This window comes from Anser cygnoides, chromosome Z, assembly GCF_040182565.1.
Source record: "Anser cygnoides isolate HZ-2024a breed goose chromosome Z, Taihu_goose_T2T_genome, whole genome shotgun sequence".
In the NCBI taxonomy this organism is placed as follows: Eukaryota; Metazoa; Chordata; class Aves; order Anseriformes; family Anatidae; genus Anser; species Anser cygnoides.
Genome location: NC_089912.1, coordinates 7838509 through 7860206, shown reverse-complemented (window position 1 = coordinate 7860206; position 21698 = coordinate 7838509). Strand labels below are relative to the sequence as shown.

The window sequence follows — 21698 nt, the reverse complement described above, 5'->3', positions numbered from 1 at the left end:
CATGTTGACCTAATATGTCATCTGAAGGTAAACTGTGTTGAAAATAAATTGTGTCATTGTCAGCCTGAGGAGATGCTCTCCAAAGAGATAAATTATCCTTGCTTAAAATTATGTCTGTGGTCTCATTCACTGCATACAAACTCAGTGCGTACATCATCATTGCAGCACCAGGCAGAGCACATGTCATCTCCAGGCCCCCATCAACATTTATGTAATCATCCTCTTCGACAGAGGGCTTTGCTGGACTGTGTGACACATTTGGGGATGCGTGGAAAGCCGGGAAGACTGATTGGTTTACCTGTCAGTCTCTGTGATTCTTTTCTTCACAAACCTCACAAAACCGTGAACCCTTGCACTGAATATAATTGCCAACTGCTTTCCTAACTACCTGTTTTGTAAGTTAGATCAAAAAAGGGCAGATCCAAAAAACAAAACAAAACAAAACAACAAAAAAATCAAAACAAAACCAAACCAACCAACCAAACAGAAAACAACAGTCAAATAAACAAAACCTCAGTGAGATCTCCTGAGTCTTCTCCCTGACTGCTATACATTTTGCAGCAGAAATGTTTGGACTACCATCATGCTAAGAAATTAACCAAGTGATAGGTGTTTTATCATCACAGGACAGGTTTTGCATGAAGAGTAATCCCCAGCAGAAACTTGGTGCCAGATGGGGAAATTGTGATGATAAACAGCAGTTTAATCTTCTTTCTTGAAATATTAGCCTCTTTCAGCCTACCACAGCTCATCTTGGAAGACGTAAACAGAACTGTTAACTTCTTGTTGGCTTTGTCCTGCAGGAAGTTCCTCGGATGCATTTGTGGTGTTGAATAGAACCTTGTGTGTTCCATAAAACAGAATTTGGTCTTTGCCCATGATCCTTTGTTCACCCTTTGTCCGTTGTGTATCTGTATATAGCTGAAGTGTAAGGTGTGGCTGATCAGGCTTTGCTGGCGTGTTTGATTTCAACATGAAGCAGGCATATGGACATGGTGATTTGTCACAGAAATCACGAGAGCTCATCTAATCATGTCCTTGTTAAGACTACTGTATATGAGGCTCCAGTTGTTTTCTTTGTAAACTTTGTAGAAATGTCATTGCAGAGTTGGATGTTTCATCATAATTCTTCACCCAAATGAAATAAGTGCTTATGATGACTTCTTTGCTTTCAGTAAATCTCATTGCTTTTTAGATACCACATATGTCTATTTATTCTTGAAGCTCACCAAAAAGGAGTATTTTAAAGAATTGTATCAAATTCTTAATATTATCAGCGAGAGTCAAGAGGTAAGGAAAGACTTTTCTTCGTGTTCTTTGCTTCTATTAGTATTTCAGGTGATGACTGCTGGTTAGTGAATTACTATCAGCATGTGCTAGTACTATATAGTGAGGAAGACAGTATATTTTTACTGATTTATATCATTTTAATCTATGTTAGCAGTTTGGCATTACGTGTTCTCTTGGTTGTCTGCAAGAAAAACTTATTTCTGAGCAAATTAACATCTACTTTCCCTCTCTTTGTGAAACAGTGGACTGAAAAAACACTGTCCCTCTAAAATACGTAGCACCATGGATTTTACAAGAGGAAAGTACAATTAAAGATACATTATGTTGACACAGAATGGACCACAGAACATTTTCTTGGATTCAGCTTGTGCTGACTTTGTATAGCTATTGTCTGCTAAATGTTGTTAATACTACTTTCTCTCCCTTTCTCTGCCCTCGAAGGACACACGGCTTGTTCATTCGTGCCATAAATGGTTTGTATTTCGGCATTTTTCTTTCTTAGTTTTTGCTCCCATGCTGATGGAGAACGTGTACAAAATAGCACGTGTAAAATCTCAAGGCAGAATGAGGAGGGATCTCTGTGCTTTATTTATCTTTCACTTATTTAGAAGGAAATATGGATCAGGGCTACTAAAAAAATTAGTATGTCAGTGATGTTAGTGGTTCACAAGTTTTTAGAAAGGTCTGTGGCACTTCTACCTCCTTCCAGGATTTCCTAAATTTCTCAGCTGCACCTTGTCTCTGTACCAGTGAAATTACACTACATTTAGCATCATACATTTTTGATGTTTCACAAAAAAAATTGATTTTATTTTCAGCTGGTACTTGTTTTTCACTGTGCTCCCTCATCTCATTTTTCAAGCTGGGGCTCTCACATAAGTATCTGGATTCATCCTTAAATAGGATAGAAGCAGCACTACTGAGGACAAGCTGTTGAGAGATTTTTAAGATTACTGAATACTCTCTGTATCACTGAAAGAGAAATTAAAATGGTAAGTCCTTTTGAATAGTTACAACGCTAAAGCTCCTATCTTAATCTTGTATCTGGAATGCAATAGCCAGGAGCTCGTAATCAGTGAAGTAGGTCTTACTCAGTGATCACATCGGCTGGTAGCTGGTATTAGCTGCCAAACAAGACACAAATGTGTGCGGGGATGGGCTTGTGTGTACACAGATAAGTGTATACACGTGTAGACATAGCTGTTGCCAGGAGGAGGTCGTGACTAACAGATTTCAGCTTTTCTGGCCCTATGTAGACACTCTGAGTTCAAGCTGCCATTAGTGAGCAATATGTGGAGAAATCATGTAGGCTGTAGGGTTTGAGGAATCATTTTTTTGTTCCTTACCCTCTTCTTAGCCAGCACAGGTAAGTCAGAAGTCCATTTTGAAGAGGCTGACTAGGACAGAGGGTCTGTGGAACAGGTATCCACACCTACAACCCACGTATCCTTGTCAGGACGACCTGAACCAGCACCGAGAACCAACCTGCTGTGTTCGTACTAGCGTGTGCAGACCCTGGTGCCTCAGCCTGACAATCCCAAAATTGAGGCCCTGTAATTCTGTGGACATTTAACAATCCTGGTCCTGCTTCAAGTTATCTGTAAGTGTAAAAACAACTGATCCAGAAATCTGAACATGCACAAACTGAATCAAAGCTGAGGAAAGGAAAATGGTTCTGAAAGTTTGACTGCTGAGCTGTCTGTGTCTTCTTTCGTATCTGAGAAATGGGGATACTACTACTACTCTAAAGGTATTATAGGACTTCTTTAATATATATAATCCTTTTTCATGTTATCATACAGATTGGGAAATTTCAGAGCTGTTTGGAAACACAGCCTTCACCTTTCCTTAACGTTTGGGTTGAGCAATAGGTAACAAGTGCTCTGCGGCAAAGCGTCAGTATAATTTCAGAGCTTGGAGAGACCACCTGTTTTTGTTTTTCTTGAGCAGACATGTCACGTCCTGATACAATTTCCCCCAAAACTAGTAATCTTCCTTTCACAGGGACGTGGAACGTGCCCGCAGTTGGCACCTGCAGCCAGTGCAAATAAATCCGAGCACACGAAGACTTTCTCCCGTGGGTACCAGTGCAGGGATGGAGTGGCAAATGCTGGCTGCCATTGGTTGCATCTGCAGTCCATCACTCAGCCAGGGCGTGCAGGGCTGCCCGGCTCCCCCCGAGCCGAGAGGAGCAGATGTGCTTGGTGTGGAGGGACCAGCTCTCTTCCCCATGGAAAGAAACACGGCTGTTGGCTTCTTACTGCTCTTCTTATGTGGGGGGCTCTCGGTGGCTGTGGAGCAAATGCTTGCAACAGTGGATGGCAGGTGAGTAGCTGAGTGCTTGTCGATTAGCTGTGTTGGTGAAGTTGAGAGCGTGTTTTAAGCGCTGTCATTTATTTGTGTTGTGTGGAAGCAGATTTGTTTGCAGTTCAGAATGTTTGGAAGGGCATGGTTTTAATTTTCCTTCCAGGTTTGAAAACACATGGGACTAATACAGAATTTATTCTAGAGCCTATGCTGCATAAAAATGTAACTCTAAAACAATTCTGTATATAATGCTAAAAATGGTTTAAAAATTAATGTTTTCTGAGCATCTGTGTTACATTACATTTTAATGATTCTCTCACTCTGACTTTCCCTGGTCTATGTAAAAACAGAGTTATAAATAGAATAACAGTGAAGGTGTGAAAAGTACTTCAAGAAACATAGGTGCTAAAATATTCTACTTGTATAGAATGCATATTCAAAATGTGAATTCAACATTGCAAAAAAACCACTTAAAATTATGAAATTACTAGAGATTTGCATTCATCATTGTTTTTAATGACATTTCTTTCTTTAGTGAAATATAAATAGGTAAGCCCAAATCAGAGCAAGAGCAAGAGGATTTTCTAAAGGCAAGCACTGTAAAAGTGAAAATAGTCTAAACTGTATTAGTTGAATCATGCTCCAAAGTCACTAATAACACACGGATCAAATATGCTGATGAAGATCACAGCTGGCATAAAATCTGTGCATTTAAGGCAAGCAGAACATGTGGTGATTTGCTTAAGCTTGTATTAAGAGAGATGGTAGTCAGTTACCAATACGAGCTGCAATATGTTTTCATTTAAATAGATTACTTGGTGCTCTTCTCTGCCAGTTTTCAGATTTGTTAGTGCCTTATAATAACTGCACTTTTCTGCAATCAGATGAAGATTTGAGAGAAACAAAGCAGTGAAATGTTACATAAACTTTATTCTAATAAAAATTAAGAAATGAAGTTGTGATCCTGATGCCACTGAATTGAATGGGAATTGAATTAGCCTTTGCATTCAGTGGAAGTGAGATCATACCTGTAATCTGCTAGAATTTCTGTGAGCTCAATTTTGTTATTTATATTAAAAACAAATGCTTGAGTATCTTGTCAGTTCTGATTCTGTTCAGACATAGATCAAACCACAATACACATTACATTATAAAATAATTATGCAAATCTGTCTGACTGCATCCCATCAGAGATGAGGCTACCAAAACTAGACACTGAATACTTAAATTCTATAAAGAGATCCAGGCTTTGTAGGTGTTTATTAATGATATAACTTTAAAAGATGCATTTTAAATTTAATAACATTTTTTGTTAGGAACGTTTCTTAGAAGAAACTAGATTTTGCCCTGAATCTGAGCTCTCAGACTTGCATTTCTAGTTTAATAACTTCAGAGAAATTACTTATGAGCAATGTCCCTACAATGTTCCATTGTTCTCCAACTAAATACTTCATAAATTATCGAAAGTAGTTCAGCAGTCAGTGAGGTAGTCTGCAGCTGGACAGCATTAATAATAGAGTGATACTTCTGGAGTAAATACTACAGTAGAGTATGTTTTGCCATCTGATGCAGTTTGTGAGAGGAGCAATAGGAAGAGTAAAAGATGGCTATGAATCTGGCTTCCCTTAAACCATTTAACTGATGGCATGAAAACTGCCTATATGGCTTGCACACTTGGTTACAGTTGAGTGCCAGGTTTATTCAGTTGGCTCACTTCAGTGGCCAAAAGAGTACTCTTCAAGGGCTGACGTCTATATGAACTTTTTCAGATAAACAAACTAGACTTTGTTATCTTATGTAGATGGATAATGTTATCTGGTAAGAGGGAATTTACACTTCTTTATACTTATAATCTCGTTTAATTGGGTTTTACATAGTGATTAGTCATCCCAGTGCTTTGTATTAGGGCTAAGCCAATTTCATATGGGTTCCTGACATACTTAGAATGGTAAATTCAACATACAGCATACCTGTTTGAGTGTATCTGGGCTAGTTACTTACTGATTGTTAAGGAAATATGTCAGTCATCGAAGCATACACTATGTGTGTGACTGAAGTTGAAGTTGTTATAGGGTAGAATGGCCAAAAAAAATGCACATTTAAAAGTCTAGCCTATATTTGGGTTTGCTAAAAGTGGTTTTCTCTTCCTTATTTGTAGGCACTCTTTGCTGATAGTTTTGCAGGCAGTGGAGAAGAAAGCTCTAGCTAGGGCTAGCTAGTGCAGGTTTCCTGTCTCCCTTTAATGTAGTTAACATTTTTATATATACAAGGGAATACATATTTTTATTGTGTTGTTATTTTCCTATTTTTTTTACAACGCTTTTATCCTATGAAGCATGCTTCATCAGAGGGCAAAGCTGCCAGAGGTCACCTGTCAGTTCCCCAGCTTGCCTTTGGTTGGAAAGGCTGCTGATCTGACAGCAGGGTGGTTATTGAAGGCCACCCATTTCTGTCACAGATGACATGCTTCTGTGACACCTCAGGGATGTAAGTGTCAAAGGCATTTGATGGACCTGATAAAATCAACATTAGCGTGTGCCTGCTCAGAGACAAGGCGGTAATTCTTCCCTTATGCCAGCGATACGCTGTCTGGGCCATAGTGGTTGGGCTGTACCAGGACAACACGAACTCTGCAAGCATTGACTTGATGGCTTTCCAACTCCTTTCTGTAAGGGAGTTTCACGTGATGTGCTGGGTGTAAGGAGGCAGCTGGCATTGCTGATGAATGGGGTAATAAACAGGAGTACTCTTGCCTAAACTATTGCCTCCTAAGTGGAGGCTCTTCACTTGCATGCTTTTACAGGCCTCCCAGATGTGTGCCATGTGGCTGACAGTATTTGTCATACCGTGGTACTTAGCAGTGGTTCCTGGGTCACTGTCTCCACTGCATTCCTCATAAAAGCATGAATATTTCATCAGCTGTGCACAGTCATCTATATTTGAGTACCTTCATGCTGAGATAAGAAACGTGGCATTAGTTGAGGAGCATCATGGCTGTGCATTGCTGTGGGGTACTGCATGGGAAGTAAAGGAGTCAAATTGTATTGTCACAGGCTCCTCACCTGACCCTCATGGTCTGTGTGGAGTGTTTGTAACTATTCTGTTCAGAGTATAACCCCACAAAGGTCTGTGCAATGATTATACCTCATATATTCATTCCGTGCTCTCCCGAAGGCTTGAAGTTGCTTATCAATTAGTATTCCTCAAGGTGAACCTATTCAGCACGACCATGGTGTTAGCATTATCCCAGACGGGAGCTAAGTAATGTTTATTTTTATAATCGACAATCAAAAACCAAAAACAACCCTTCCTCTTTCCAGAGCAACAGAAGAACCTTTCAAGTCAAGTAACAAAGTGAACTGAATTGTGCAATTTCATCTATCTCCTCTCATCGTAATGCGTTAAGTCTGCTTGCCTCAGCATGGCAATTTCCAAAATGGAATAATGGGCCTTGAGCTTTTAACTAAGAATGTGCAGGGAAGATAACTGTATAACTAAGAATAATTAAATATATATAGATATAACTAAATATAACAAGTTTTTATAACAAAATAATTCACATTAATTCCTTTTTGTTGTGCCTCATTTTTATAGCTATTGTCAAGAAAAAATGCCCAGATGAACTGTTGCCTTCTCTGTCCTGAAGGCACAATCTGTCATGAAAGACTAGAAAAGAAAATTATGGTGGGGTCAAATTGCAAAGACCATGTTCTTAATCACTAAGAAACTTAAGAGAGAGCTTTGCCTGGGCAAGAGAACAAAATCTGGTCTGTTGTAGTCATCTCTTGTGACAGCCAGTTCTCCATGGCAGAAGTTTTCTTCCCTTGGACTGGACTCTTGGAAGTGTTGAAGTCTGCCGTGTGTTCTGATGGTGGCATTCTGGTGGAGCTTGGGCTACAGTGAGCCTTAGGTAAGAAAAGGTCTTTATGCATCTCAGTGGGATCCTGCTGGAGTTACAATGCCAGGTCTTTAGGCTTTATGGGATCCTGCTGCAGTTACAGTTTCCAAGTTTGCCCTGGGATTATGCTCTTCATTGCTCTGCTTTGGTGGGCACAGCACAAGGCCCCTGCTCCTGCTCCTTCCAATGGATTAAATAAAAAAAAAAGGGCTCATGACTAGGTCATGGGCAGGCAGATAAGGGAACTATAATGTATCCAACCAGTCCTTTTTTAGGTATCTATCAAACTGGGAGTTATTTCCACCTGTCTTTGAGGGCTGTGGGACCTGTGAGCTGCCTCAAGGCCTCAGCTCAGCGCCAAGCCTTGGCTCCAAGAGGGTGGTGAGGAGACCAGGCCTGCATGGAAGTGCACAGCCTCCTTGAAGTCTCTGGGCTTTAACAGCTCTTGGCTGAGGGAAGAATTGGGCTCACTGTGTGTAGTTAAAACTGCCAAATTGATTTTAAGCAGTGTCGTCTACATTGAACTTCCTTTCAAACATAAGATCTTTTCAAGGTTCTTTCAGCTCAGATTAAAGTCACTGGTATGGGGGCTGCGGAGCTTAGCTGTCTTTTTGCACTCTGTCACATTTTCTCTGGAGACTGTCTTCTGTTCTATTGCCTTGGTTGCTGAAGGGGCTGAGCATCCTGTCTGATTCTCTGGAACCAAGTTGCTCGTCAGACCTGGTGTTTGGTGACAAAGTGACAAGCTGGGATATGGACCCCACTCACTTTTGTCTCTTTTGCCTTGTGGGTTTGAGGAGCTTGCAGAGGGCCACAGCTGATTTGTTCTTGGCAGCACAGAATATGCCTGGGAAAAGATGTTCTCACTGGAGAGGCACCGATCAGAAGAAAGAGCCTCCTGCCCTTCTGAACCACGAGCATAAGCAAGATATTGAGTGAGAAATCTGGGCTTTGCTGAAGTTGGTAGATTTTCCATGGGTTTCGGGCAAGTCAGGTTCAGTAGAATCAAATTCCCTTTCTGACAGAGCTGCTTGGGCATGACAGCAAGCAGGGCAGGCTTTGAGGCTGCTCTGTGTTTCTCTTTTGGTGGCAATATGATGCTCTGACTCACTCCTGCCTGCCATTAGGGATGCTGTGGTGGCAGTTAGGTTGGTGTTGCTCCTGCTTGAAGTCCTCCCATGTTCTGGTCTTTGCATCCATGTTTTCAAGTATTTTACTTTTGTAGTGGGTTTGAAATCTGTTAAGACAGCAAGAAAGGTGCTGCTCCACCTGGATCCATACAAGTCCATGGGTCCGGATGGGATTCATCCCAGGGTGTTTATAAGCACCCGTCATCGCGGAACCTCTCTCAATTATTTTTCAATGATCTTGGGAATCTGGTGAGGTCCCATTGGACTGGAAACTGGCAAATGTTGTGCCAATTTTCAAGAAGGGTAAGAAAGAAGACCCTAGCAATTACAGGCCTGTCAGTCTCACATCAGTGCCTGGTAAAATTATGGAGAGGATGATCCTTGAAGTTATTGAAGCGCACCTGGGGGACAATGCAGTCATTGGTCCCAGCCAACATGGGTTCATGAGGGGTAGGTCCTGCCTAACAAATTTGATTTCCTTTTATGATAAGATCACCCATCTAGTCGATCAAGGGAAACCAGCTGATGTGATCTTTTTGGACTTCAGCAAAGCTTTTGACATGGTTTCCCATAGGATCCGACTGGACAAAATGTCCAGCATACAGCTCAACAAAAACATCATACGATGGGTGAGCAATTGGCTGCTGGGCAGGGCTCAGAGGGTTGTGGTAAATGGGGCCACATCAGGCTGGCGGATGGTCACTAGTGGGGTCCCTCAAGGCTCCATTTTAGGGCCAGTCCTCTTCAATGTTTTTATAAATGATTTGGATGTAGGACTAGAAGGTGTTCTGAGCAAATTTGCCGACGACACTAAACTTGGAGGAGTTGTGGACTTGGATGAGGGTGGAAAGGCCTTGCAGAGAGATCTGGACAGATTGGAGAGCCGGACAATCACCAACCACATGAAGTTTAACAAAAGCAAGTGCCGGGTCCTGCACCTGGGATGGGGCAACCCTGGCTATACGTACAGACTGGGTGATGAGACGCTGGAGAGCAGCCCCGCAGAGAGGGATCTGGGGGTTGTGGTTGACAGCAAGTTGAATATGAGCCAGCAGTGTGCCCTGGCAGCCAGGAGGGCCAACCGTATCCTGGGGTGCATCAAGCACGGCATTGCTAGTCGGTCGAGGGAAGTGATTGTCCCACTCTGCTCTGCGCTGGTGTGGCCTCACCTCGAGTACTGTGTGCAGTTCTGGGCATCACAGTACAAAAAGGACATTAAAGTGTTGGAGAGTGTCCAGAGGAGGGCGACAAAGATGGTGAAGGGCCTAGAGGGGAAGACGTATGAGGAGCGGCTGAGGGCACTGGGCCTGTTCAGCCTGGAGAAGAGGAGGCTGAGGGGGGACCTCATCACAGTCTACAACTTCCTCGCGAGAGGGAGTGGAGAGGCAGGTGACCTGTTCTCCGTTATCACCAGTGACAGGACCTGTGGGAACGGTGTGAAGCTCAGGCAGGGGAAGTTTAGGCTGGACATCAGGAAGAGGTTCTTCACCGAGAGGGAGGTTGCACACTGGAACAGGCTCCCCAGTGAAGCAGTCACTGCACCAAGCCTGTCTGAATTTAAGAGATTGGACTGTGCGCTTAGTCACATGGTCTAAAATTTTGGGTAGACCTGTGCAGTGCCAGGAGTTGGACTTGATGATCCTTATGGGTCCCTTCCAACTCGGGATATTCTATGATTCTATGAAAAGAACACAGAAGCACATTCCCATGTGAAGTGGCCGTGTGGAAAGTCCTATCCTCTGCCTCTCTTGTGCCGGGAGGCACTGCAGGCAGGGGGAGGGCAGTGCATGAAAAGCTCCTGCAGGAATATACTGTGAGTGTGGGAGGGCTGCTGGCCACTGTGCCCACCTGCTGGGGAGTGCTGGAGGTGGGTGTGAGAGTGGACATGCTGCATCAGGTAGGCAGATCAATCCACTGTAAAGAGTTGCAGGTCCTGAGGAAGCTGCCGTGGTGTGGAGAGGGCAGGAGGGGTTGTGAAGGTGTTCCCTGTGACTCAAAAAGTGCAGCCTCGTCCTAATGGAGGGCCCCTTGGTGATGTGAGTAAATTTGCTGGACTTGATTCTCCAGCTCAGGAAAGCAGGTCTTATTTACATCAGCTTAAGACATCTTTCAGAAGATCAGAGAAAAAAAAAAGAAAATAAAAGGATGAATATTTTGTGAGCCTGATAATTGTCACCTGATATGTGTTTCACTTGCTCCCTGCCTTGCAGTTGACTTCCATGGGATTTGAGATTGTTTGGAGCCCTTCAGGAGCTCTCTTTAGATGTCTGTATGTCCAGGCTCAAGGTGTGCTAGCCTGATACACTTACTCTGTCCTGGAGCAGTTGGATGTGCTGCTCCTGATCTCCAGCTGGGCCTGGGGTGGGTGCAGTGCTATCCTGGTGCACCCTGCTGTTGGGCTGGAAGTGTTTCAGTCCCTCTCATCCAAAGCATCTGGAAGGCTGCTCTGCATCTACCAGACAGTGCTGGTAGGTAGGTGCTACTGCCTGTGGTCTCTGGGAGCAGGCACAGCCTGCTGGTGGGTGTGGAAGAGTACAGGAGGGATCATCTTCGGTTGATATGGTAAGGACATGGGAATGCCTGAGAGGGAAATCCACCTCAAGAACCTCTGAGAATGAGGTATTTTTAGCCTGTGTATACTGTCTCTAGGATTGCCTTGCCCTGTTCCTGTGACATTAACCAGCCAAGGATCTGAGTTACATTTTGAGTGTTTTATTAATTGAAACAAGCAACAGGAGCTCCTCCTAATAAACTTGCTGCAGACTTCAAATCCAGATTCTGTGGAGTAAATATTTTTCTCTTCTCTTCTAGTTCACGTGTGTTTTCAGATCAAGATACTCTGCAAAATACTGGTAAGGCTTTCAGTGGGCTGAATGCCTGGATGTTGTCTTTGTTAGTGCAGTTTTTTCATTCCCAGGTGTTGCTTCTATTGGTATTTAGTGACTGTTCTATCAAAAGTTTTGTTAAAGCATATCCATGTTTAACAGATACTCTTTAAGGGATTTGCCTGGTTAAAAATAATCATGTACTGACTGAGTCTGAGACATAGTGAAAATAGGGAAGGAAGAAGGATTCACTTTTTTTTTTTTTTTTTTGGTAAACAAATGAAAAAAGTTAAATGTTTAAAGGATGGAGCTGTGAGAGTGTCTGTGAAGTGATTTCTCACCTGTGAATCTTCACTCTCCTGGCAACCAGGCAGTCCATGAGTTTATTTGTCAGAGGTTCCCATCTCTGTTCAGTAGAGGGAAAGAAATTCTCTGTAAGGATGGCAAGATATTCAATGAAAATAAGAGGAACGTTGTTATATGATAAAGGTAAACTAAACTGGAAGATGGGTATTTTGAAGGCAGTATTTACATCAAGCCAAATACTTCCCAAAACGAAATCAGTTATTCTGAAAAACATATTTTGCGCATGGCTGCTAACTGTTTGCATTGGAACATGCAAAATTATGCTTGTATGAATGATTGAATGTTTTCTTTGTAGGCTCATAAAACACTTTCGTCTGCAGGTCGACGCTACGATGGTGGTGTGAAGCCAAAATTCAGCGTAAATCAAGTAGCAATTACACAGGTAATTACAGAAAGAACTGTATCTGTAATCTGTAAAGTATATATATATATATATTTTGTCATAGCACATTGCAATCTTTAAATTTCTATTATTGAATTAAATAATCTGTTATTTACAAGAAACAGGCAATAAAATTCTCTGAATCATTGTGGTGTGGTACTGATTCACAACATGCATTACAATATATCTTCTTTTCTGAGAAGTGAGGTAGGACTTCTACTGCCATCTCTTGTGTTTATTGGCACTGGGTTCAGGCACAGGGTCACGTTAAAAGAATCAAATCATACTGTCCATATTCTTTGCAATTCCATTTGACTGAAGTGGCCAGTATTTTGCTTATATTGCTTGGTACCAAAAGAATATCTGAAGCAAAACATGTTTGTTTAGATTTAGTGGGAGTTATTCGTGAGTCCAGCTTGTAGGTTTTGTTAAAAACCGAGGAAAAGGCTTCCGTGTCAAAAACCCTGCAGGGATACAGCCTAATGTAAATACTTGGTTGATAAAATCTCTTTCATGCATGATCTTACCTTGCTTTCTGCTTGTTGCTGTGAGTACTTACTCATTTTAATTCCTAAAGCAGTCTTGTGCCATATGTAAGGTCAAGTATCAAAAGGGTCTTTCAGGGTCTGAGCTGGGAGACGTGATTTGCTAATCTTAACAACCAAAAAAACCCATCTCTCTTTAAGCCAAGACAAAGCTTTGGGGCTTAACTGTGTCCCTTCTGGAGCCTGATAAGACGCTGTTTATGACTGAAACACAAAATACCTCTCTTGTTCATATATGATTTGAATTTGCTCAATCATATGGCTTGCAAAACAGCCATGCAGATGTTACATGCATTATTATATTCAGCTAGGACATATGTATAGCTGGAAAAGAGTTGATGTCTGGAAATCTTAGTTTGAAATATGAAAATTACTCTTACCTTTTGAAATCCTTTCTGAGCTCTTAACTCACTGTCTCAAATTATACTTCCTCACAGCCAAATTGTCCTTCTTTGGCTCAGAATGGGTAGTATTTTTTTCTAATGTCCACAGAGAACATAGAATGTGTAGTTCCCAGGATTCAGTCTACTGATTCTGGAAAGGCAGAGATCTACACTTGAGCCATCCTGTCGTTACCAAGTGCCAAACTGTCTGCAGGTAGATTTAAGCATTTTTTTTTCACCTGAACAGCTGCCTGTTGTGCTTTCTGCACGGTAGGCTGTCCTTAGCCCTGGCTAAGTTCTCTTTACTGTGTTGCAGTAGGAAGTGCAGCTGCCCTAGAGGGTGTTATGCTGTGGTGAACAGCTTGTGGTTCTACCATTGCTTCAACTTTTGATATTGGGCAGCTTCGTGTATGCTGGGGTGAGACGGGAGCATGCCAAAAATATCATTTTCCCCAGTGATACTATGCTAGAGCAACTAGAAGAACAAATCTAACATATTGGCTCTCTGGGCAGTCATGCTGGAGCTACAGGTCTGCATGGTGCACTACCAGTGCCAGGGTAGGAAGGGGCTTTCTAGAGACCTCTCTGCTTTCTCAGTTCAGTACTGCTGCGGCTGAGAACTTGCTCCAAATGGGTTTTCCAAGTGGTGACCTTACTTATTGTGGTAGGATGGAGAGTAACTCCTGAAATACCCACTGATCTTCTGTGTGTTTGATCAGGTTGTCAGCTACAACTTGAGCAGGAAAGGACAGCTAGAAAGAGCATCCTGGAGGCCGTTCACCCACAGCCACTACAGCCCTCTCAACGTCACAGTTAATGGCACACCCTGCATTCTCTTCTGGGCCAAGAGGATCATGATTAAGTTTGAAAACCACACGCAACTGGATTTGACTGAGAAGACATTTGGTGTCCATGCAACAGTGGATGTTGGAGATTCAAACTGCAGTGAAGACAATGCAATGTAAGCTGCTAGTGAAACTAGTACCAGATAACAACTCTAGTAAACAAGTACTGAAGGAACAAGCCTTGTAATATCTGGTATCGAGCCCTGGTACCTCAGGGGCAAACTCCTTCCTACAATGGCCTGACGTTGCAGGCAGCAAGGCAGCATGGGTTTTATACTTTCAGATCCACATATTTAGAAACAGAGTTAGGTAGCCCTGGGTCCCAGGATGTGATTTGTGAGTTGCTGAATCTGAAAGGTGAATTCAGTAGAGGTTTGTGTGTGACCTGAAGGGTCTCCAAAAACCTGAAATCTGCGCCCCAGTCTGTCACACATTAGTTCGGCAAAAACAGTTCAATGCCTTGCTCCTGCATAACGTGAGTGAGAATATATATTAACCTAACTAGATCCCAAATCCTCCAATCCCATGGCCATACTAGACAGGCATGTAGTTTTTTTTTTTTTTAATCTCCTCTGTAGTGTACCCTAAAACTTCCCTTCCTCCACGTACTGTACTGTTTGGCTCCACATCTTATACCAGTTTGCTGATTCCATTCTCGTAGTCTAAAAATTAGGCAGTGAATACCTAACTTGGCATTTGCTGAATTTTCCTCACAGTGTATAGTGCTCTGTTTTGGGTTTATTGCTAAAACAGCAGTGACTCATGTTTCAGCTGTTGGTGAACATTGCATGATGTTGAGGCTTTCTTTTTTTCACACTTTGCCCTGCAAGTGAGTAGGTTGTGATTTGGCAAGAGGCTGGGAGGGGACACAGGCTGGAAAGCTGACCAAAGCTGGCTAAAGGGGTACCCCTGCCATACAATATCATGCTCAGCAAAAAAAAAAACAGGGTAGTGGAAGAAGTGGGTAGGAATTTTGTCTCCTGAGGTGGCCATTGCAGGAGTCTGGCTGGGCATTGGTCTGCTCATGGGACATGGTGAGTGATAGCCTTTGCATATCTTGATTTTCACCCCTCTGTCCTTCATTTATTGAACTCTTGTCTTGACCCACGAGCTTTCTCTCTTTGTATCTTCTCCTGTCCCACTGAAGTGGGGATGGACAGTGAGTGAGAGTGGCTATGTGGGGCTTAGCTGCTGTCTGTGGTCGACCCGCCACAGGACTTGCTTGATGAAGGTATTGAAGATACTGTTTGAAGATATTTGGAATTTATAGAACACACCATACATCAAAAAAAGCTACAGGAAGAATCAGGAAACCGAACTCTACAGGATGCCCTTGGCATGCCTTCTATGAGTGTAAAAACCATATCTGATGTTTGATCTCAAAATCTGTGAGTCCAGAGTGATTTTATCTGCCACATCTGATCTTATAATTCTTTCTTTCATATTCTTTTAGTAGTCTCAAAATAGGGACATGGGTGCTAAAGTCAGGCAGGACCTTGTTGCTTTGTTTGAAGCTGAGGTTGAAATTTTTTTGCTTGTGTCAAGAGACGTACTCTGACTAGTGAGCCTTTCCTCCTCTGTTCTGCAGAGAGAGGAAAATGCTACACCTTCACAATGGTGATGCTTTCTTACATGTTCTATGCTTGGCTTGTTTGGGATACCTAGAGAAAATACTAGTCTTAGTGACCTCAGCTCTTTGAACGTTAAACAGCGCTGGTCCCAATACTGACCCCTGAGGAACACCACTTATCACTGATCTCCACCTGGACATTGTGCCGTTGACCACAACTGAGTATGACCATCCAGTCAATTCCTTATCCACTGTGTGGCCCACCTGTCAAATCCATGTCTCTCCAATTTAGAGACAAGGATATCATGGGGACAGTGTCAAATGCTTTGCACGAGTCCAGGTAGATGACATCAGTTGCTCTTCCCCTAGCCCCCATTGCTGTAACCCCATCGTAGAAGGCCATCAGATTTGTCAGGCAAGATCTGCCCTTAGTGAAGCCATGTTGGCTGTCACCGATCACCTCCTTATTTTCCATGTCCCTTAGCATAGTTTCCAGGAGGATCCGCTCCATGATCTTGCTGGGCACAGAGGTGAGACTGACTGATCTATAGTTACCCTGGTCTCCTTCTCTCCCTTTTTTAAAAATGGGGGTTATGTTTCTCCTTTTCCAGTCAGTGAGAACTTCACTGGACTCCACGGCTTCTCAAATATGACGGATAGTGGCTTAGCAACTTAGGCAGTGGATTATCTGGCTGAGTGCTCACATGATGAATTGCCCTGTTTTTCTCACCCCAGAAAAGTCTCTTAAACTTTTCTCATCTCCAGCCTTCTTTGTTAAGACAATCCTCTGTTGTGGCTTTAGATTAGCTTTCAAGCTGCTTTATACTGTCTGATCAATGCAGAGTAGCTGGAGCCAGGACATGGCCCCAAATGCATATACATTTGCCATGTAAATATAGTAAACCAGCCTGTGGGGTTTCTTTTTATTTATTTATTTGTTTATTTATTTTAAACAACAAGTTATGGATCAGGCAGCTATGTATTTTACTGTGTCTAATCCTCATCTGTGATATTTCTGTCCTTAGTCCATGATTTCCCTTTGTAATAAAACAAGGGATGGTCTAGATTCAGTGTGTGCGGACTTAGTGGAACAGTGTTAGTCAAGGTATGAAAAGACATCTAGATGTTGTATGAAATCATATGTCTAGCTATTTGTTTTGTTTTGTTCTTCAGCATTAGGTTCAAAAAGTCTTTCAAATGCTGCATGGTTTCACTATGTTCCATCTACATAGTGCTTCAGTGCATTAACTCCTGAGATAGTAGAGAGTTGTTGGAGAATGCATATGGAGCTTCATGTCCTAATTTACAATGAACCTGCTAGTGCCTTTCTCTTTAGTAAACTTAAGATGCCCATATTGACTGTACATAAGCTTTGTAGACCTACCTCACAGCCAGTGCATTTTTATTGCTCTATTGATGCACGTGTGAAATTTGAACTCAAAAACCATATGGATTTGTTATGCTCTAGTACCTAAAAAGAGGAGGATTATGCGGCTGTTTGTGTGTAGCTCTTTTTAATGACATACACTGGTGATACGCGATTAAGAGATTGTATTATAGATTAGCCTTGTTGACTTGAGAAGGAGAACAGAGATCAAATAAAACCAATTATCAACCAACGTTGGAAACACTGGGATGTATGTCAAAAATTGATCTTTCAGTTCTGTTGTTTCTGGATAGTCTAGGCCTCATTCAAATCAACAGATGAACTACTGTATTTAATTGGAGGAAGTTGTAATCATTTCACTTTTTTTTTTTTTTACTGACTTTAAAGGTATACTGAGTAAAAGGTTTTATGTATGACTCTACTTAATCTTTTGTGCTGTTTCTTCTCTTAAGACTTCTGAAGTTTTTATCTAGCCTGACATTACTTGTTTTTTGACCCAGGCTTTCTCTGAAGTTTGGAGATATTGGCAATCTAAAGGGACTTGTTATTAGGTAAGTTATGTGCTAAAGCAAAATATTATGTAACCACGTTAGTATCTATTGTTATGCAGTTGCTTGTGTAATTTTGGAGGGGAGAGTTTATATAAGCAAAAATAACCTGATAGAACTGTTGATTATATGATATGTTGATCTAGTGGGAGGTGTTACTGCCCAAGGCAGGGGGATTTGAACTAGATGATCTGTAGTGGTTCTTTCCAACCCAAACCTTTCTATGATTTTATGATATAATCAAGACACTTGCATTTAATAGGGCTGCCATTTGCTTGGCTATTCTGTCTTATTAAGGCATTTCTTCTTCTATGTTTGATTTTCTACTCATGAGAGGAGTTGACATAATTTCATTTGAGTAGAATCTTCCCAAGTTACTGATAGTAAACTGATAGTGTGAGCTGCACAGGCATCAGACTGTGACCTAATTTATGTATGCTTCTCAGTGATTGAAGAAAACAGTATTTCCTGATAAATAATTTCGTGTGATTATGTGTTTCATGTTTTACCAAGACTGCAAGCATAAACTGAGTGTGTATTGGATCATATCACTATAGCCTTCGTTCTTCCACACCTCATCTGCTCTTTCCAACTTAGTGTGTCATATTTAAAGTTTAGGCCACACAAGCATTTAGGGGTCTGTATTGTAACTGACAGTGTTTTCTGTGGTGCCAGTAGTCTGCTCTGGGACTGTATGAAATTAAAATATACAGAGACCAATAAATATGCTGTAATGTAGGTAACAAAAGCGAAGTTTTCCATAAGAAGTGTTTAGTATACTTGGCACGAGCAACACATTTCACACCTTAAGTGTTCAGGAGCAAATTCTCATTAACATCAATAATACTCTTTTTACTTGTGGACTTTGGGTCATGTTCCAAAGTGATCACTGGAGTCTTGAGGAAGTGATTGTCTGATTGTCAGATTGTCTGACATGAACTTAATGGTTCCCACTCTTAGGCTTGTTATCTTATTCATCTTTCTTCCCATACAATATTTTCAGATTCTTACTAACAACCAGCTATTACCAGCTGTCTGTTCAGAACTGGTTCAGCGTACACAGACTGCAGCTTCTTTACAACCACTCCGTACTGGCGACATTTAATGCAACCAGAATATATGCGCCGGCAAGTTACTCCTTCCACTGTGAACATGTGAGCAGCTTGCAGAGATATGATGCACTCCTGATACCCACCTCTGCAAATGATGTTTCAAAGCTTTGGGAAGTCACTTTTATTGATTTCCAGGTAAGGTGGAATTAAGCCAAATGGATCCCATAGGCAGACCGATGGAAAATTCTGCACTTAAGTGCCAGGGAACTATAGCGACCTCCCATGTACAGTTTACAGGATCTCCGTAGAACATCAAACAGAAATTGAATAGAAATGAAAATTTAAATTATTTTAGTTGTTCTCCTGTCAAAGGAGATGTAGGGCTATATATATTTTCTGTAGTTTCTTGCTAGGGTTTCTCTTTAGTGAGGGAAGTGAATTTAACTGTCAATATTAGATGTCTCTGAGCTGGGCTCTTGAAACCTAACATCAACAACAGCATCAGTCACCAAGTATGGGATCATCTCACTTAACTTTTGACTGGGAATTTTAACCTTTTGCCCTGGTTACAGTCACCTCAGTCTGCCTCTAAAGCCAGTGGATAATTCCTCTGACTCATCTTAAGTCCTTATTTTAGGATGAGATTAATCATGATCTGAAAGTGCCTGTATTTTGATATTCGGCAGTAATGGAGCCTAAGATGACGGGGCTAGGATGACTTGCTTTTAGATACCTAAGTTTTAGGGGATGGATCCCACCCCAAAGTGCCTGATAGCCCTGACTGAACTGTGTACTTCTCTAGCTCACCATCATTACAATGCATAAGGAATGTTTCGCTGCCCAGAGCTGACTATTTCACATCAGACTCTGAGGTCTGTGAAGAAGAATCTTTTGTAACATCCATAGGTCCCAATTTATTTATCTCCTTCAGGGGCAAGAAAATAAAAAAAAAATACTTTGGCAGGAAGAAAATCCTTTTAGTGAAGGAAAAGCAAAATAAGTATGTACGTAAATAAATGCAGAGACATGGGACTTGTGTTGGTAAATAGCTGAAAAAGGTGACTGTGGGAGAAAGCTGACCCCCTTTTTCTCCCATGTGATAAATGCCCATGGACCCATTTCAGTGAAGGAGACAGTCCTTGAGTGTGAACTGGTAAACTTCATGTTCATACTGAAGCCACAAGTAAAACTTAGTGGTATTGGCTGTAGTTGAATGCAACTTCATGTAATTTAGTTGATTCATTGCCATGTGCTACTCACCAGAATCTATGATGATAAAAAATATAAGATTATGGTAGGCAATTAAGCATGCGTCCTTGTTTGGTTCACTGAAGTTGATGCAGTTTGAAACATAGAGTCTGGAGATTCTTAACAAGCATTCTTAACATCTGGAAATGCACGATGTACTAGAAAGGTATGGTACTATACTTACAATTAAATGTGACTGGGCTATCAAGAGACATCATAGAAGGCTTTGTTTAAAATAAAAACTGCAAATCCTTTGGGCAGAGTGAGGGGGTTTAGAATAACTGGCGTTTTCTGGAAGACTGACTTGGATAAATTCTGAGCATTAACTCCAGCTAGCACAGCTCGACATAATTTTGTAACATGATGATATTAAATTAAAAATTCTTACTGGCACCAGAGAAAATTCATGAAATTGTTTGTAAGCAGCACAGCAAATACTTTAACATGAGCTCTTTTGTTCTCTTTGTAGATTCAAGGCTTTAACATTCAAGAAGGACATTTTGCCTATGCAAAAGATTGTGCATCTTTTTTCTCTCCAGCAATTCTTATGGGATTGGTTATGTCACTGATTCTGCTGCTGGTTCTTGCCTATGCTCTTCATATGTTGATCCACCTCAAATCTCTTGATAGGCACTATGAATGCAAAGCTTCTCCTGCCTATTTTGTACAAATGAAAGACAATGACATGGGGGATGAGAAAGAGCCGCTGAGAAGCAATGGAAATGAGTCCTATGAACTTAGAAACCAACAGCTCTGTAAAATCTATATTTAGCAGTATGCATCTGTCTCAGTGAAACAGTGAAAGTGTTTTTTTTTTTTCATTTTTTTTTGGTTACGTTCTATGTAGTTTTTGCAAATTTTTCACCAACTGATGAAAAGAAAAATAAGTAGCAGATAGTCTATACAAATATCTGTGTATTTTTTATTGATAGCCATCTCAAAGATTCCTTTGAAGGCAAGACAAGAGGAAAAAGGTTCCAATATGAGTAAGAGGTTTCATGTGATAGGAGTTTATTCCTGTAGTACAAAAACAAAATGCATACCTTTGCAGCTAGCTTACCAAGTCCTGAAGAGAAGAATCAGTATTGGAGCTTTTGAAGTTAAATAAAATTACAAATAATTAAATGAAAATCTCTTGTCTCATTCTTACAGACGGTGAGATTTTTCTTGGTTTTGTAATTGCTTCATCCACTCTGCTTTGTGTCCTGACAAAACGGCATTCATTCTTTTTCCAGCATATGTTTTCCTTATATTTCATTCAGACATTTCAAATTAGGTCCTTTCTCTTTGCCCTCCTGAACTCCTTCTCCTTCTTTGAAGTCTTCAGAGCCACATAAACTGTGTATTACCCACTACACTAATGAAAAGTGATGCCTGTGGTACAGAAGCATTGTGATACTTTTCTGTAAGCTGGAGGCTTACCATAAGGATCTGGTAGGAGAGGAGTAGACATCTGGTCTAAGGCTTACCCTTAACTTCCCGGCTCAATGTTATGCTAAAAGAAGGATTATGAGCAATATATCCTGTAATTCTAGGTCAATTTCTTTTCTATCAAATCCCTGTGGTATTCCTTGAAAATTTTACCTGAATGGATATATGTTGTGCTAAAACTGAAAAAATATTTATAAGCATGTTGGGGGTGGAGGCTCCCCAGCAGTGGAAAGGATACTGTGACATTTCTCCCGAGCACTGAAGATATTGTCTTCCCGTGAATCCTTTCTTCTGTTATAGTCAGAGTCTAGGAACTCCAAATTAGCCTGTCATTTAGCCCTGACTCCTAGCAAGGAAGAATCTAGTAATGTACTAACAGTAGTGCTTTCAGGGCACAAGTGATACAGAATCCAGCATGTTAGAAAACCTTTTGCAAAACCAGATTTAGTAAGCCTTTTCCAATTTTAAATAATAGAGCTAATTAGTTGTTT

At 41.3% G+C, this 21698-nt stretch overlaps 1 protein-coding gene across 2 annotated transcripts; it reads left to right on the top strand.

The window, feature by feature from the left end:
• The first annotated feature begins 1920 nt into the window (after positions 1-1920).
• Positions 1921-20866, top strand: LOC106042715 (V-type proton ATPase subunit S1-like protein). 2 transcript variants are annotated; one of them, XM_013191779.3, is made up of 8 exons: positions 1921-2282; positions 3295-3615; positions 11437-11477; positions 12137-12198; positions 13846-14087; positions 17429-17479; positions 18480-18723; positions 20246-20864. In XM_013191779.3, the coding sequence occupies exons 2-8, from the start codon at positions 3386-3388 to the stop codon at positions 20546-20548; spliced, it is 1173 nt and encodes a 390-aa protein (XP_013047233.3). In that variant the 5' UTR covers positions 1921-2282; positions 3295-3385; the 3' UTR covers positions 20549-20864. The 2 variants fall into 2 exon arrangements, with proteins under 2 accessions (XP_013047233.3, XP_013047237.3); XM_013191783.3 differs by lacking the exon at positions 1921-2282 and having other exon boundaries at positions 3531-3615; positions 12112-12198; positions 20246-20866.
• The last annotated feature ends 832 nt before the right edge of the window (positions 20867-21698 follow it).

Bases quoted from the DNA above. Each gene is read 5' to 3' on its own strand.
- LOC106042715 (XM_013191779.3), top strand. From the start codon at position 3,386: ATGGAGTGGCAAATGCTGGCTGCCATTGGTTGCATCTGCAGTCCATCA. The intron at 11,478-12,136 runs GTAAGGCTTTCA...TTTCGTCTGCAG, and splicing joins AGATACTCTGCAAAATACTG to GTCGACGCTACGATGGTGGT. The intron at 12,199-13,845 runs GTAATTACAGAA...GTGTTTGATCAG, and splicing joins ATCAAGTAGCAATTACACAG to GTTGTCAGCTACAACTTGAG.